This window comes from Panthera pardus, unplaced genomic scaffold (assembly GCF_024362965.1).
Source record: "Panthera pardus isolate Hobbes unplaced genomic scaffold, ASM2436296v1 HiC_scaffold_24, whole genome shotgun sequence".
Classification (NCBI taxonomy): Eukaryota; Metazoa; Chordata; class Mammalia; order Carnivora; family Felidae; genus Panthera; species Panthera pardus.
Genome location: NW_026526810.1, coordinates 44804961 through 44823203, shown reverse-complemented (window position 1 = coordinate 44823203; position 18243 = coordinate 44804961). Strand labels below are relative to the sequence as shown.

The window sequence follows — 18243 nt, the reverse complement described above, 5'->3', positions numbered from 1 at the left end:
TATAGAAATCTGTTACATACCCTCTCCTGATTGATTGCACATTCTCCTCTAGCTACTGTCTAATTTCTCATTTCTCTGATTGTCTTTGAAGCAAAATTTCAGGGGTTGTCTTTGTGTGCTCTCTCCTCTTTGCTCCTCAGCCTGCTCTAGACTGGCTTCTGTCACCATCTCAACCCCATGAAATTGCTCTAATCAAGATACCAGTGACTTTTGATTTACCAAATTCATCTTACCGGATCTTGTAATAGAATTCAATATAGTTGACTACTGTTTTCTGCATATTCACCTGCTTTTCTTAGCTTATGAGACATATATTCTTGTTTTTCTGCTACCTCACACCTTGTTAAAATTTTTTACAGGCTTCTGTCCTCTACCTGCCTCCACATATTGGCATATCCCAGAGTTTAGTTCTGGGCCTCCCCCAACCCTTTCTAAATTCTTTTCCCAGCTGGTCGACTCATTCAACTTAAGTACTGTCTACTGTGGATAATTCTCAGATTTACATTTAGACTTCTCACCTGAGCTCCAGACATTATCCAGTGTGTACCTGATACTACCACTCAGTTACCTAAACAGACACTATGTAAATAGGCTTAACATATCCAAAATAGAACTTTTTCCCATATTATTATTCTTCCAGTCTTCCCCATCTCAGTAATTGGCACCTAGGTGTTGTCCTTAAATCCTCTTTCCCTTACCCCCCATGTCTAATCCATCACCAGATTCTCTTAGTCTCCAGAATATTGTTTGAATCTCTCTCCTATTTTACATCTTGATTGCTACCATCCTAGTTTTAGCCACCATCACCTCACTTGGCCTACTGAAAATAGCTTTAATTTTTTTTTTTTTTTTTTAATTTTATTTTTGGGACAGAGAGAGACAGAGCATGAACGGGGGAGGGTCAGAGAGAGAGGGAGACACAGAATCGGAAACAGGCTCCAGGCTCCGAGCCATCAGCCCAGAGCCTGACGCGGGGCTCGAACTCACGGACCGCGAGATCGTGACCTGGCTGAAGTCGGACGCCCAACTGACTGCGCCACCCAGGCGCCCCTGAAAATAGCTTTTAACTGGTTCTACTTTCACTCTATTATCTTCAGTCCATTCTCCTACCAGTAGCCAGAATTCATCTTTTTAAAATGTAAATGAAACTGTGCCAGTTGTCTGCTTAAATCCTTCATAGCTTTCCTTTGTGCTTACTGTAAAATTCAGAGCCTCATGTGTTATTTTTCTACTTGTCTAGTTTTAACTCCACATCACTCCCCCCTCTCTTTGCTCAGGATGCTGTGGCTACACTGCCATCCTTTCCTCCAAAATACCACGTTCTTTCCTTCTTTAGGTTGTATTTGCTGTTTTTTCTGCTTGGAATGCTCTGCTCCCATCTCATAGCAATGCTGGTACCATCTTATTTAGATTTCAGCTTCTTAGATGGCCATTTCCCAGACACTCAATCATAGCACTTAGATAAATCTGGAGTTATGTTATTTCTTTGTTAATCTGTCCTCACTAGATTGTAAACTAGATTGTAAACTCTTTGGAAGTAGAAGAACCTTAACTGTCTTAATATGCACTGTACCATCAAATAGTGCCTGACACATGCCAGGTACTCAGTAAATTAAATTTTTGTGGACTATAGAAAATGTTTGATTCCTTTAAGCTTCTAAAAGGGAAAACTACATTAAAGATTGTGTTGTCAATGTAACATGTGATTCTGGCCTGGGTCCTTTAGCTCTCAAGTACATTATTGGTATAATTGCAGAAACTTAAATGGGATCTGAGTATTCGATAGTAGTATTATACCAGTGTTAATTTCCTGATCTTGATTACTTTTTGGTTATACAGAAGAGTGTCCTGTCTGTAGGAAATATATTGTACTCTGTAAGAGGTGGGGGAGTGTTTACTGGTCAGTAAAAAAAAAAAAAGCATTATTATTTGAGAGAAGGTCATGGGCTTTAGTTTGCAACCTGAGATTCAAATCATGGCTCTTTCATTGATGTGTGATGTTGAATGCATTATTTAAATTGTCTGAAATAAAGGTCATAAAATCCATTTTACAGCCTTGTTAGGATTTAGTATAAGAGTATATGTCCAGTACAATAGTTGCCACATAATACATTCTTAATCAAGTTTGTTATTTCAATAAAAATATGTATATCTTGATTAACATGGTTAATTTCCATTTCTTTCGGAATTACCAATGAATCTGTAACGTTTAATGTATTGGTTTATATTATGATTGATGTAAAAGTATGAAAGAACCTCTTGACAAACTAAGTCATTACTTGCAGTTGTTGATTTATTTAGTTTTCCTTTTTTCCCTTCCTTTTACTCTCCATTGATGGACATGTTATTAAGTAAACATAATGACCAAAAAGGAAGAAGGTGTTTAAGGATAACCTGTGAGCCTTTTACTAGTTATCACAGTCTTTTTAAAATATTATAAATTATTTCACCAATTCTGTAAACCTTAGAATTGCATGATTCAGTTCACCCCTTTCCAGCACTTTGTGCTCTTGTTGTCTTAAAATTTATTTCTACATGTGCTGTAAACCCCATGATACATTATTATTTTTGCTTTAAATCAGTAATCTCTTAAAGACATTTAAACATGTAGATGTTTTTTGTTTTGTTTTAAGATTTTTTATATTCTCCAGTTATTTACCCCTTCCGGAGATTTTGTTCCTTTCTGCAGCTTCCATTTGTTGTCATTTTCCCTCAGCCCAAGAACTTTTAGCATTTTTTTAGCAAAAGTCTGAGGGAGACCAATTCTTGTCACTTTTGTCTCTTTGAAAATGTCTGTATTTCATCTTCACTTTTGAAATGTATTTCCCTAGATACAGAATTCTGGGTTAATATTTCCTTTTTTTTTTTTTTTTTTTTGGCACTTGAAAGATGACGTTAGGTTGTCTTCTGGCTTTCATCATTTCTAGTGATAAATCAGCCATCCTATTCATTCTTCTCTTAATATATTTAACTCTTTTTTACCTGGTTGCTTTTAAGAGGAGCTCTTTTTTTTTTTTTTTCCCTCCTCCTCCATTTTCAACAATTTGGCTATGATCTGCCTAGGTATGAATTTCTTTATATTTATCCTGCTTGCCTTGCATTGAGTTGTTGAGTCTGTGAGTAGGTGTCTTTTGTCAGTTTTGGAAAGTCTTTGTTGACTATCTCTTCATATATTTCTACCCTGTCAGCTTTCTGAATCTGTTCAGCCTAGCTGTTAGCTCGTGGGACTGCTTGGACATTTCTTTGCTTTCTGGTACCACTTCAGGTTTTCTGTACTTTGTGTTTTTGCCCTGTTTATTTGCTTTAGGAAGAACATCTGCCTTATACTCAGAATGCATTGCTTCCTGACTTGTCCCTCGCCACCGCCCTCAGAGGGCAGCTGCCTTGGATGTGTTGGAGGCCCATATGCTTCATGAGATTCTCTCTCAGCTTTCCTGCCTTACCCTCAGATTTTTGTTCTCAGTGAGGACCTGTGGGGAAGAGTTGGCGGGTGGGACTTGAAGCTGGGCCTCCTCTGAATTCTAATCTGTTTGCTGAAACCACATGTAGCTATTAAAGTTGGTTATAAATTTGGTTGGTTTCTTCTCAGTTTTGTTAGTGGTAAATTATTTACTTTGCCAGGAATGAGAATAGTTATGCCATGGTCCTTCTTTTATGAAGGGCTTAATGTTTTCTAGAATTTATTTAGATTTCTTTGGGGCACCTGGATGGCTCAGTCAGTTAAGCGACCTACTTCAGCTCAGGTCATGATCTCACAGTTCGTGGGTTCGAGTCCTGTGTTAGGCTGTGTGCTAACATCTCAGAGTCTGGAGCTTGCTTTGGATTCTGGGTCTCTCTTTGCCCCTCCCCCTGCTTGCGTGCGCGCTCTCTCTCTCTCTCTGTCTCAAAAATAAATATTAAAAAAATTTTTTTAGAATTTAGATTTCTTTGCATCTTTAGATTTCCTGTTGAGTTTTTTTTAAAACTGCAATATTGTAGCTTATCCAACTTATTGTGGTTTATAGGGTGAGAGTAATAGAGTCTTGTAATTTTCTGCATTCCAATCAGAAGTGGAAATCCTGAACCTTTCTTTAAAATTATAAAACTTTGGTTGTACCTGGGTGGCTCAGTTGGTTAATTATCCAGCTCTTGATTTTGGCTCAAGGAATGATATCACGGTTTCATGGGTTCGAGCCCTGCATTGGGCTTTGCACTGGCAGCACAGAGCCTGATTGGGATTTTCTCTCTCCCTTTCTCTGCCCCTCCCCCACTCACACTGTCTCTCAAAAAAGATAAATAAACTTAAAAAAATTATAAAATTTTAGAGCTGGAAGAGGCTGTAGTAGTCATGTAGTTTAGCTACATCATTTTCCTGATGAGGAACTGAGGCCTAGAAATGTGGACTACTTTGATACACAGCTAATTTAGCCTTGAATCCTGAACTAGATGTCAGATCTCTTTAATTCATTTTTTACCCCCTTTTAATATGGGCTTAGTGAACCCAGACAGGAATTTTTCAGTAGTGCCAAACGTTAGTGTGAATCTGACAGGAAACTTACACTGTGCTTTTTAATCTTGTAAGCTTGTTCAGCCTTGGAGAAAATGAGAAACAAACCAGGAAGGATATTCCAGGAAAGTTACATGCCATTCTGATTCATTTTTTTTTTTTTTTAATTGGGTATTATTCTCCAATGAAGTATGTGGTTCTGTCCATTTGATGAGAGTCCAAAAGTGTTTTGCATGGCCTTCTTCATACCCTCACCAGGGTTAGCTGAAAAATGACAGCAGTTATGTTTGATGTGCAGTCTGGAAAGCTTTGATGTTAAATGCCATAGAGCCTGCTAGGATGAACTGAAGAATAATCAGAATAATGTCAAGGTCTCCCATATCTTCATGATACCTACTTGCTATCACATGGGCTAATGGCTTCCTATAGAATCCTGCTTGTCTACTAATATAAGACTCTATTTCAGTGGTACAACCCCTTCTTACTACCTCGACAACAAAAAAGGCACTATAACAAAGCTGAAGGTTTTTGTTTTTGTTTTCAGTCTGAGTGAGCTTGTTTCACATGTTGATAAACCTGTGTGTTTACCATAGGGTGAGGCTCCTGGGGGGAATGCCTGGAAAGGAAAGTACCAGATCTAGGAGTCATCACTGATGTTCCCCTGTGGTAGGTCAGAGTATGATCTGATTCTGAAAAAATTGAGGTTAGAGCTTATCTTCTCCAAAACTTCTTACTGTCAAATACAATTTGATATTTACATTAATTCACTCAGTACAGTTTTTAAAATGCCTACAAGTACCAGGTACTATGCTCAGAAAGTATTAATAAAGCAACTGAATCTCAAACCTTTTATTTTAAAAAAGAGCTACATGCAACAAAGGGGAGGGGAACGGTGCCCTGGAAGTGTAGAGGGATCTGAAGAGTAGAGATGAGATTAGATTGGGCAAGGATGGCCTAAGACAAGGGAAGGAGAATACTATTAGAAAAGAGGGGGGGGGGGAAGAAATGTTAGTGGGCGAGGGAGGAATCTACTACAATGATTTAGGAGTATGTGCTCCATGAGGTCAGGGTGTTTGTTTTTTTAAACTATTTTGATCCCTGCTATATCTTAATGCCTAAAACAATGTCTGGCATATGGTAAGCATGCAGTAAGGTTTTGTTGAATAAAAATGTAATGGATGGTAGAATTAAAGCTATTTCAGTCAAAGCTGTTCAAAACATCTTGGTTATCTGCTCCTGGGACTATGTTGGGATTGCATTTCCCCACTCCCTTGAAGCAGGTTTGACCATGTGACCTGCCTTGATCAGTAAAATGTGAGCAGAAGTGAAATGTGTCTTTTTTGGATGGAAGCTTTAGACCAGTGAGGTATTCCCACATTCTGTTTCCTTCTGGCACCATCGAGTGGCAGTGGCAGAGCTGGTAGTTCCTTCAGCAACTTGGATGACAGCTACGTTGGACTTGTTGCATGAGCATGACTTAAAACTTCTGTTGTAAGTCAATGAGATGTTGGGGATTTTCTGTTAGTGTACAGTAATCTAACCTATGTTGACTACAGATATTTATATTAATTTTCATCTGGTTGGAATCCTCATATGGCCAAAGGCACTTGAAGGAGGAGGCTGCCCACTTGTCTCCTGCTTATATATTTGCTCTGGTGTTGCCTTAACATTAGTTAAGAGAGGAGTCTTAGAAATGAGGTCTCAGGCAAGAGAAATATAGGAGAGGGGCTGAAGGGTTATTATAATTATTTTTAAATTTCCAGCCATAAATTTGTAGAAAGGATTGTATTTGTTTAATGTTTAGTATATAGCAGTTTCAATCACATTTCCCCCATTCTGGGCATACCACCATAAGAAGTGCTTGGGAACAAAGACCAGATAAGTAAAAGACCTGTTGTATGTACTTCCACAGATCATAGACTTAGAGTTGGAAGGGTCTTGAGAGATTCTTTGACCAAGTTATCTGGTCTGTGTTTTTATATTCTAATATGGATACCCTAGAATAAATAGCAAGTAGAGATAAGCACCTAAATAAACATAATGGCATTTATTTCATAATGGCTTTTTAAATAGTTAAAGGCAAATGCAAATTCTTAAAGTATATTCAGGCAAAGGATCAGACAATTTAAGAACAGAAGCTGGGAGTAGAAGAGTTGTTAAAAAATTGGATACTTTGAAGCCAAGTAATCCTCTTTGACTTTGTAAGTTTGCTTCTATAGCAGATACTGATAGTAGGCAAGGCCTGTTAGGCTTTGGTGTTTTAGTTTTAAGGTCCTTCGTCCCACCCCAGAAGGCTAAGATCATTCATTGACATTAGTTTGCACAATGAGCCTCCTTGAGTTCCATATCTTGAGAGGGATCCCTGGTAACTCTTAGGGCTCCCTTACATCAGGAGCAAGGGCATTGTCAATGAATATGAACAAGCAGTTAAGCTGTAACCTTTGGCCTTTTCTGCCCTAGAAACTTAGTAGCTTTGATGAGAGCTTGAGACATGATCTTAGGGGAGGATGAATTTGCTATGACAACACCTCTCTGTGCCAGGGTTAAGAGATAGTCCTAGGTGAATGTAAATAGAGCTCAACCTTTCCCTTCTCTCCAAAAGCAGCTAGGTTTTGGCTGAGGAGATGTGAGGTTGGCTGGATTCCAGGTAACTCAAGTTACTCACTTGACCCTAGAGAGGAGCAAAGTAGGCAAGAGGCATTGAGGAGGGGGAGGTGGAGAGTTGTCAGTGCATGTGATCAGGCCAGATGACCCATGTCAACGTTTAACCTGATAAGCAGTAGAGTGGAAGATGGAAGAGAAAACCAGATAAGTAACCTTTATATGTTTAAGTCTCTCACCTCAAACTTGCTTTGTACATCCAGACTCCTTTTCTGATAGGGGGCCAAGTTCTTATATAGGAAGGGAAGGAAAATCCAGTTTCCATAGAATGGGAAGATGGGGCAGAGTGAAGTTATTTATTTAACTGTTTTATTTCTTTCTTTGTCATTTTATAACTTTACTGAATATTCTTAGGCTTGACTCACAGTGCCTGTATTTCTCTTGGCTTGGCGGTAGGCTAAGTGACAGAAAGCAGGATGATTAAGGGAAGAAAGGAGTGCTTGAGGAGATCTGTGTGGCCAATGCAGTTTCAGGGAACTGTCATAAATGTAGGAAGCTGGTACCCAAACTAGGCTACATAGAAGACTTACTTCTGTTATATGGTGGATCACTGAAGACCAAAGGTAAAGCATAAAGCCATCTTTATTCTTATAAATCATTCCTTGTAATTCATTTTATTTACCTAGTTGTTGTTCAAAACAAAACATTGGCTAATGTTAATTAAAATTTAAATTAATTAAGGATCCCTCTCCAGGCAACACAGTATCAGCACTGGGTTTGGTAGTGGGTAACATTTGGAGGTAGAGAAATTAGAAGGATGCTGGGAAGGTTTATTTTAAGTTACTTACTGTCCCATCTTAGTTTTCCTTTTCCTCCCTTGAAGTATGTGGAAATGAAGAAGGAATATGTATCTTTTCCTGAGTCTAGGCCTTGAACTTGACTTTTATGAAGTTAAACATGAAAGATGGTAGAGGAAATGGAATAAATAGGACATTTCTAGAGATTGTTGATATGGATGGAGGGTGCTCTGAGCAGTAATCTGCTGGTCCAGTTAAGTTGTAACTGCATGCTTTTATTCAGGCCAAAGAACTCCATGATTGACCTATAAGATGGAGGTAGTTGGAGACATCAGGATTTGTATCAGGGTGATAAGGAGGAAACTGTATTCATGGTCACTAAGAGTGAGCATGGGAGGCCTCTGCCTTTTTGTGGCTTCCAGAGGCATACATCCAGATCTCCTTAATTAGGTCAGATCCCCCAGTGTGCAGGTTCTCAGCATCCTGTACCATTCCTTGGTACCACTTGTCCCCTTTTGCCTTCCTCTTTTTTCCTTTTATTAGTTTATTGTTTGTTTCCAATCATACTGTAAACCCCATGAGGTCAAGGCACAAGTCTGTTTTTACTTACTATTTTACCCCCAGTACCTAGTATATTCACAGGTACATAGCATATAATTAGTAAATACTTGCTGAAAGGAGCATGAATGAATTGGAAACATTCAGTGGATCCACTTTATCTTGCAGAAGTATAGCGTTATCTCCAACTTACTGATTAAGGTGGGCTTACTTTCCAAGCTCCTGGATGAAAACCTGCTCCAATAGCTTTTGGTCCAATGGATATTGAAGGATTTTAAAGACTAGTACAGAGCAGTGAGGTAGATCACTGGGCAAGAATAGCTTTACCCCCCCCCCCCCATATTTTTATTAGTGTAATCCTCACTGTAGAATTATAGTTTTGGTGATTAACATTCCTTTCTTTCACTAGAATGGTCTCATGTTTCTGTAAAGTCTGTTCAAGTCTTTCAGTATAGTCATCGTCTGAATCTGTAATGAGGACTCTGTGATTCTCAGGTTGGTTACAAGTCCTTGCCTTCCCCAATATGATTTTTTACCCACTGTCTACCCCTGTAAGTGCTGACCAGTCACAGATATCTGAAAAGGCATTGTCATCCTTGTTGTTTTTGGTCTGTGATGCTTCTGGGTCTCACTACGATTTAAAGGGAGCAGATGTGGGTGGAGGCCTTGAGTGGAGATCTTGGCGTTCTTATGACTCTCCAGTCATCTGGCTGCAGTTCCTGTTATAGTGCTATTCTGTCCAATAATAGCGGTGTCACTTTTAGCAAAGCTAAATTATTTGCACTTGACTATGATTGCTCTACTAGTGAACTAGAAGCTTAAGAGAGTGCTTAGAGATTTTTCTGTATGTCAAGTCTGTAGAACTGAGTACATTTATCGAAAACTTAAAAGTTGACTGAGATTTAAGGAATTGTCTACACAAGGGCAAGAAGATAAGTATGAAACAAACATTCTGTTTGGGGTGGAGACTGGAAATGTAAAATTTCAGAAATATTGGCGCCTTAAAAAAATACTGTTTTTTTAGGGGCGCCTGGGTGGCTCAGTCGGTTGAAGGTCCAACCCTTGATTTTGGCTCAGGTCATGATCCCAGGGTCGTAGAATTGAGCCCTGTGTCAGGCTGTGGGCTGAGCAGCCTGCTTAAGATTCTGTCTTTGTCACTCGCATGTGCTCTCTTTCTCCCTTTTTCTAAAAAATAAATTAAAAAAGTACTGTTTCTTAAAGGATATTTGGTAGAGAATTGGAAGTACCAAGATGTATACAACTAGAAAAAATTGAGGGGAAAGGGAGATAGTATTAATTAAAGCCTTTTAAAAATTGAAACATTCTTTAATTCAAAAGTTTGTTTGCAGACTTTAACTTTAAAATGTTTTGCACAAACTGGTAAGGTACAGAATCTTTCGGAGTCTGCTTGTTTGTTTTTTTCCTTGATTTCTGAGAAGCAGACAAAAGCTTGCAAAGAGAAGAAACTATCTCTGTTAGAGTAAAACAAAGCTGTTAGGCTATTAATGTTGTTGACAACATTAATCAGATACAAGAAGTGCTCATATTTACTAAAAGAACTCAGTGATAGTAAATATCAATTTTTGTGAAATTGTTGCCATAAGGATCCTTTATCTAGACTCTGAGTTATCAGTATCATCAGTTTCTCTTTCACACAGTTAGAATGTTTGTGGATTTCTTGAAAGTGGTTTGCTCAGGTTGTGGCAAGTAGCTGTACCTTATATTTTTCAGAATCTTGTATTTCCACATGTGAGGTATGTGGCAATATGAAGAAGGCAGGAAATAAAGGCAGATTCCCTATTGTACAAAAGCTTCACTACTGTGAAACAGCTCATGTGTTTGAGAGTGCTAGCAGTTCTCTTAAGCCACAGCTGAAGGTGATTGAAAGTTGTCACATAATTCAAGTTCAGAATGGACTGCTTTATTTCATGTCTGTCATTGCCTTTAAATGATTAGCCCTTTGAATAAATGAATATTGCACTTGTCCCACTTCCAATTTCTTCAGACCCATTCAGAAAATAACACTGTACGTACACCTTTGCCAGCTATTAGATCAAAAAGCAGCAGCAACAACAAGCCTTTTCATATAAGAGTTAGCCTGTATTACATGCGTTAAATGAGCTGCTACATTGGCCACCTAGTTGTGTCTCAGACAGGAGACACATACTCACCCTCAGGGGCTTTGATGTGCTAGCCCTTCTGTCCACAACAGTTACTCCCACACAGCACCCCTGAGGCCCACCTGCTTTGGGGCTTTGCTGTCAATAATCACCTCACTAGAGACATTGCCTAACCACTCTCCCTGTGCCCTTTCTCTTTTATTTTCTTTACATCAGTTATTGCCATCTGACATCTGTGTTTTGCTTATTTGTCAGCCAGTCTTCCCCCACTATATGAGCTCTTCACATACATACCTCCCAGTTCTATTAAATTCTTTTTTTTTTTTTTTTTTTTTTTTTTTTAAATTTTTTTTAACGTTTATTTATTTTTCAGACAGAGAGAGACAGAGCATGAACAGGGGAGGGGCAGAGAGAGAGGGAGACACAGATCGGAAACAGGCTCCAGGCTCTGAGCCATCATCCCAGAGCCCGACGCGGGGCTCAAACTCACGGACCGCGAGATTGTGACCTGAGCCGAAGTCAGACGCTTAACCGACTGAGCCACCCAGGCGCCCCAAAATTCTTAATAATTTGTCATGCCTCCATACATATTTTTAAAAAAGAATTAAAGATGTAGTTGTAGCATACTGTGTAACCCCACCCTGTTGGTAATCCCTTCTCTCGTTGCTCAAAGTAATGATTATCATGAATTTGTTACTTACCAATCATGTTTTTAATACATTTGCCATATATCTGTATTTATATCTATATAGACATAGATATATAAAGTAACATTGTGCCTGTTTATGAGCCTGAAATAACTGGTTTCAGCATGTCCGTTTCTATCTTGAGTTTGCTTTTTTAAATTGAGTGTATGGCGATTTCAACCATCTATTCATTTTTATTATTATATAGTGGTTCCCTATATGAATATAGTTCATTTATTCTCCAATTGTTGAAAGTTTAGGCTGTTTTTAATATTTTGCCACTACAAAAAAAAGTGGGCATTTTTTCATTTGCAAGTATTTCTCTAGGGAATGTTTTTTGAAGAAAAATTACCAAATCATAGGTATGCTACTTATTCATATACATATTTATTTATTCCAAAGTGCTCTTTCTCATTCTTTTACTCATTTCAACTCACCAATATTGTATGAAAGTCCTTGTTTTTCCACATTCCTCCTCAGATTTGATATTAGCAAACTCTTAAAAATGTTTTTCTAATCTGAAATGTTTTCTTCTCGAATAATTTGATTTTTCTAATTACCGGTAGAGTTAAACACCTTTATTGGTTTATTCACTGTTCAGGTTCACTCTTTTGTAAACTGAAGAGCATGCTCTGCAGATTTCTTATTTGTACTATTAGATTTTTGTTTATTCGATATCGATTGGCATAGTTAATAAGTAAATATGTTTTTTTAACAAAGACTAACACATTGCAGGCTCATTATGTTTTTTTGTTTGTTTTAGGGAAATGTTACTAATGTCCTCAAAAAGTTCTAAAGAGCTCTGTAAAACAATTATGAACCTTCCTTCATTCATTGGCATTTAAGAAATGATACAACCTAATGACTGTAAATACTATAGAGTATCTAGTATGGTGGGATCTAGAGTCGGAGCTAGTACATGTGAGTTGCTTACAACATGGATAGCTATTTTTGATTGAGGGTCATCTTTCCATTTGGTGACTATAAATAAATAAGTTCAATGTACCAGTAGTTGTTTATAGCTAAATGCTCAGTTCGTGTCATTTAACAAAGGTGTAAGAAGAGCATTTCCTGCAATGGTGATTCTTTCCTTCTTTTTTCTCATCCTCTAGGTTGTATCAGAGTAAGATGGACGGTAGCTTTGATTGTGATTGTGGTGAGCTGGAGCCACCTGATCACTAACAAAAGACATCTTCTGTTAACCAACAGCCACCAGGGCTTCCTGTTGAAATACACAGCAACAAAGGAAGAAAAGAGGCATAACGGAAATAGTGCTTACCAGCACCTTAGAATGATGCTGCTCAGGACCAGTCCAACACTGAATGTATCTGCACTGTGAGGAGAATGTTCATAGAAGCCTGTTGTGTGCATATTTATTCACATTTTTGTTAAATGTTAAATCGTTTAGCACAGTAAATCTGAGTGCATAGTATGTCATTTCATTCCGTTTGAGTTTCTTGAGTGTTTTCTGTAAATGTCTGCAGAGTTGCTGCCCCTTTCTTGAACTATGAGTACTGCAATCTTTTTAATTCTCAATATGAGTAGAGCTTTTTGAGCTTTAAATCTAAGGGGAACTCAACGGGCCTGGTTGGCATATGCAATGAACATCAAGAAATCATCTTGCTGTGGAAGCAAAATTATTTTTCTTTTCCTTTTTTGAAAGATCTTTCCTTTTGATGTCAGTTTTCTTCCTTGTTTACACAAGTTCAACAATTCGAAAGGAAAAGGCAATAGTAGAGGTTTCAAAATGGCAGAGAAATTTGAAAGTCTCATGAACATTCATGGTTTTGATCTGGGCTCTAGGTATATGGACTTAAAACCATTGGGTTGTGGAGGCAATGGCTTGGTTTTTTCTGCTGTAGACAATGACTGTGACAAAAGAGTAGCCATCAAGAAAATTGTCCTTACTGATCCCCAAAGTGTCAAACATGCTCTACGTGAAATCAAAATTATTAGAAGACTTGACCATGATAACATTGTGAAAGTGTTTGAAATTCTTGGTCCTAGTGGAAGCCAGTTAACAGACGATGTGGGCTCTCTTACCGAACTGAACAGTGTTTACATTGTTCAGGAGTACATGGAGACAGACTTGGCTAATGTGCTGGAGCAGGGCCCTTTACTGGAAGAGCATGCCAGACTTTTCATGTATCAGCTGCTACGTGGGCTCAAATATATTCACTCTGCAAACGTACTGCACAGAGATCTCAAACCAGCTAATCTTTTCATTAATACTGAAGACTTGGTGCTGAAGATAGGTGACTTTGGTCTTGCACGGATCATGGATCCCCATTATTCCCATAAGGTAGGTGCAAAGCCAGCTGAGACAGATCTTTAAACTGATGTGTATCATCAGGAATAGGTCTTGTATTTTCTTTTATATTATGACAGATGTTTTTCCTTAACTGTGTTAAACTTTCCATGGTACCTTTTTTTTTCTGATACAGATCTTTCAGTCAGAATCTGTGTTTAAAAGGAAGGTGGAGTGGGATCCTAATTACATAAAAATTCTTAAAAGTGTATGGTTATTTATTATAACTGAAACTCTCCCTTATTTAAAAGTGGGATATATTCTTAAGTGTGTAGGGCAGAATTGTGGTTCTATCTGAAGTTAAGAGGGGATGCTATTAGAACTTTTATGTCTTGTGTCCCTTTGAGTCTCTAGTATTCTGTTATGCCTTATTTAGGCACACTTAATTTAGTTTGCTATCTAAATTTGCATGAAGATAAAATGGGAAGTAAGAATAGCTAAAGGGATTCATAGTAACTGTACTTTAGGTAACATTTTGCCTTCATAGAAGAAGTGAGTATTTTCTGAGTTGAACTTTGGTCTTTTAACTTTCAAATGAAATTATCTGTGGGATCCTGATCTTTAAAATATTAAAGTGGAGCTGCTTTGGTTATAAAGAACCCCTAGTTAACATCTACCTTCATAATTTTTCAAGGTTGTTTTGAGGATGCAGTAACACAATATATGTATAACTGTTTTTGTTAAATGCTTTATAAATGTAAAGTAGCAAAATTGATTAAGAGTGGGATATGTAGTAGAGCCAGTCCCGTGGGTTGTCAGTAAGGAGCTTGGCATTAGTTTAGAAGTAGCACCTTTGGTGTTCTTCTCTACCTTTCCCTCATTGATTGGAAACATGCCTGCTCCTTAATTAAGACCTGAAGTGAAAAATAGCTCCTCTTTTGAAACATGTTTTGAAAGTGTGACCTAGAATCAGCACTAAATTCTTACAGTATATTTTGGTCAGCAGACTTCATGTGAACATCATCTTATAGATTATATATCCCAGGGGGAGTTTAAGCTCCTATTTAACCAGAAAAGTATAAGCGCCTTAAAACTATAGAAACCAGCTGTATTTTGTTAGGATCTCACAATTCGTTTTTATTGTTTTTTGTTTTGTTTTTAAGATCAGGGATTCAAGTTTTGTACTGTTCTTCAGCTAAAGAAAAAAACTGAACTATGTTTTTGTTTCTTTTTCAGGGTCATCTTTCTGAAGGATTGGTTACTAAATGGTACAGGTCTCCACGTCTTTTACTTTCTCCTAATAATTATACTAAAGCCATTGATATGTGGGCTGCAGGCTGCATCTTTGCTGAAATGCTGACTGGTAAAACCCTCTTTGCAGGTTAGAGATTTTAAAATATATGGAAAATTATCCAAAAGAGAAATAATTTTGCATGTATCTATGAAGCAAGATTTATATAAGATTTAAAACAATTGTAGTCTGGAATATTAAGAGAGAAAATGGTGTTTTTAATATTTAAAAAATTTAAAAAACTTTTTCATATATTCACTGAATTGTTCACACAGCAAATATAGTCAGAATTTTAGTGTTCTTTTGTATTTATCTTAAACATAATGTTGTTTTTTTGTACAATGTCTGTTTTTTTGAAAGAGATAGTGTGAGCAAGGGAGGGACGGGAGGTGGGGCTGGGAGAGAATCCCAAGCAGGCTCCACCCTGTCAGTGCAGAGACCCATGTGGGACTCCATCCCATGAACCATGAGAAACCTGAGCCAAAATCAAGAGTCAGATGCTTAACCAACTGAGCCACCCAGGCACCCCAAACATAATGTTGTATTTTTAGATTTATAATACTTGTTGGTAATCTGTGGTAAATGATACCTGAGTTGTATAATGCTGTCAGTATTTGTCACTCGTAGTCAAAATTTTTAGCTATTGTTGAAAACCCAGTAATTCTTTGTCCACTATCATCCCTGTTGCCTGAACTGCCATGTCCTGTTGCTTGACTCCTTTGACCTTTCAGAAACAAGGAATTTTTTGCTGAGTTTGATGCTATGAGATTTTTCACTACATAGAAATAGTGAAGAATTTTGGTGAGAGGAAGAGAAAGAAAAAAGTGGTAATGTAAATGAGGGTATGAGCCTGAATCAGTGAGAAAAGTTTGATGACAGAAATCGTGTACATGCAAGAATTGGTGCAAAAAGTTGGATGGAAGCAAGGTGTCAAATAATGAAGATATCTATATCTAGTTAAGATGGGGCCAGAATACTTAGAAAGTAGGCAGAAGAATTCCATTTGGAAAACCAGGAAGTAGTAAGGTACTGAAGATTTTTTAGAGAAGTGACATGATGGTGATTTAGGTCTTTTCTCTCTTTGGACATTATTGTTTTTCTCTCTAACCAATCTTACTTAGAGTGGCCCTCCCACCACTCCCAGATTATGCTAAGAGCAGAAGGGCAGGGTCTGCTTACAAAAGAAGGATTACTAAAAGAAAGATAAGGGTGCATAGGAGAACACTATTGAAGAAAGGATGGTATGACTAAATGCCCTTACTTTTCTCTTTTAATGCTGACATTTGCACTACTCAGCTTATGTAACATTGACCAATCATTTGTAGTTTTCCCCGTAAATTTATCTGAAATTTCTTCCGATATGTCTCATAGTGATTGAATTTCAATTTAGAAAACTGAGAAAATACCAGTTATTCGTGGAAACTAAATGCTTGAGTGGATTGAATCTTTTCCTAGAAACAATACTGTAATTGGAGGTTATATTCCTGATATTCAAGTACCTTCCAACATATGTAAAATAATTACTGTATTATTTGTTGCTGTATGACCAGCTGTCTCAAAATGTAGTTGCTTAAACAACAAACATTTATTATCTCCTACTTTGTATGTGTCAGGAATTGGGAGATGACTTCACTGGGTGGTTCTAACTCAGATTTGTTTAGTCAAGGTGTTGGTTAGGTCTGCAGTCATCTGAAGGCTTGACTGGGGCAAGAAGATCCACTTGTAGATAGCTTACTCACATGACTTATTAGGAAGCCTCAGTTTGTCATCATATGGGCTTCTCTATAGGATTGCTTAAATGTCTTCATTATGTTGGCTTCATGAAGCTGGCTTCCCCCAGAATGAATGATCCAAAAGAGAGCAAGGAGAAAGCTTCTGTATCTTAAAAAAAAAAAAAAAAAAAAAAAGTCCTATCAGTATGTAATTCACATGCCATACACTTCACCCATTTAAGATATACAGTTCAATATTTTCTAGCATATTCACAGGATTGTATAACCATCTAATTTTGGAACATTTTTGTCCCCCCTAAAAGATAGCCTGTAACCATTAGCAGTTACTTTCCATTTCCCCTTTCTTCTAGCTCCTGACAAACACTAAGCTACTTTATTTCTCTGTAGATTTGCCTGTTCTGGGTATTTCATGTAAATAAGTTATGTAACAAGTGGCCTTGTGACTGACTTATTTCATTTAATGTAATATTTTGGAGGTTCATCCATGTTATAACATGTATTAGTATGTCCTCTTTTTGTGGCTAAATAATTCCACTCTGTGTATGTGCCACACTTTGGTTATACATTCAGCAGTTTATGGAAATTTGGGTTATTTGTCCTTCTTGGTTATTGTTACTGATGCTACCATGTGCATCAGTGAACAGTTTTTGTGTAGTTTTATGTTTTCCATTCTGTTGGATTTGTATATACTTAAGAGTAGAATTACTGTGTCATATGATAACTCTGTGTTTAACTTTTTGAAGAAATGCTAGACCATTTTCCAAAGTGGTTGTAACACTTTACATTCCCACCAGCAGTGTATGAGGGTTCTATTTTTCCACATTCTCACCAACATTAATTAAAATGTAGTCTGTCTTATATTCTTTTTGAATATGAAGTAGTATCTTATTGTGGTTTTGATTTGCATTTACCTAATGACTAATAATGTTGAGTGTGTGTTTATTGACAATGTGTCATTTTTGGAGAACTATCTAGATCCATTGCATATTTTTGTTTTTTAATTATTTAATGCTTATGTTTGGAGAGAGAGAGAGCATGAGCATGAGCAGGGGAAGGGGCAGAGAGAGAGGGAGACACAGAATCCAAAGTAGGTTCCAAGCTCTGAGCTGTTGGCACAGAGCCCAACGCGGGGCTCAAACCCATGAACCATGAGATCATGACCTGCGCTGAAGTTGGACACTTAACCGACTGAGCCACCCAGGTGCCCCTTCATTGCGTATTTTTAAATTGGGTTGTTTGTATTTTATATTTGAGGTATAAGAGTTCTTTATATATTCTGGATACAAATCATTTAATCAGAAAAATGATTTGAATATATTTTCTCCCATTCCACAGGTTCTCTTTTTACTTTCTAGATGGTGTCTTTGGAAACAAAAGATTTGAGTTCTGATGAGGTCTATTTTACCTATTTTTTTTCTTTTGTCACTTTTGCTTGGTGTCATATATGTGAAATTATTGCCTGAGCCCTAAGAATTTTATAGTTTTAGCTTTTGAATTTAGGTCTGTGATCCATTCTGGGCTAATTTTTGTATATGGTGTGAGGTAGGATTTAACTTTATTATTTTGGATGTAGATATCCAGTTATTCCAGCACCATTTGCTGAAAACATTATTCTTTCTGATTGAATTATTTTGGCCCTCTTGTCAAAAACCAGTTGACCCTAAATGCAGCATGTCATTTTGTGACCTAGACTCAAAAGTGACACACTGTCATTTCAGCTTTA

At 37.5% G+C, this 18243-nt stretch overlaps 2 protein-coding genes across 5 annotated transcripts in view; one reads left to right on the top strand and one right to left on the bottom strand.

Annotated features, from left to right (window-relative positions):
• The window catches only part of MAPK6 (mitogen-activated protein kinase 6), a 47450-nt gene that overhangs the window by 17715 nt on the left and 11492 nt on the right, over window positions 1-18243 (top strand). For all 4 annotated transcript variants that reach the window (XM_019442105.2, XM_019442104.2, XM_053889058.1 and 1 more), the window contains exons 2-3: window positions 12361-13550; window positions 14733-14877. In XM_019442105.2, coding sequence (XP_019297650.1) covers window positions 12996-13550; window positions 14733-14877 — 700 coding nt within the window. In that variant the 5' untranslated portion in view covers window positions 12361-12995. The remainder of the gene's footprint in view (window positions 1-12360; window positions 13551-14732; window positions 14878-18243) is intronic.
• Window positions 14740-18243, bottom strand: part of BCL2L10 (BCL2 like 10) — an 84191-nt gene continuing 80687 nt past the window's right edge. The window contains exon 3 of the mRNA XM_019441341.2: window positions 14740-16668. Within this exon, the coding sequence (XP_019296886.2) occupies window positions 16545-16668 (124 nt within the window). The 3' untranslated portion in view covers window positions 14740-16544. The remainder of the gene's footprint in view (window positions 16669-18243) is intronic.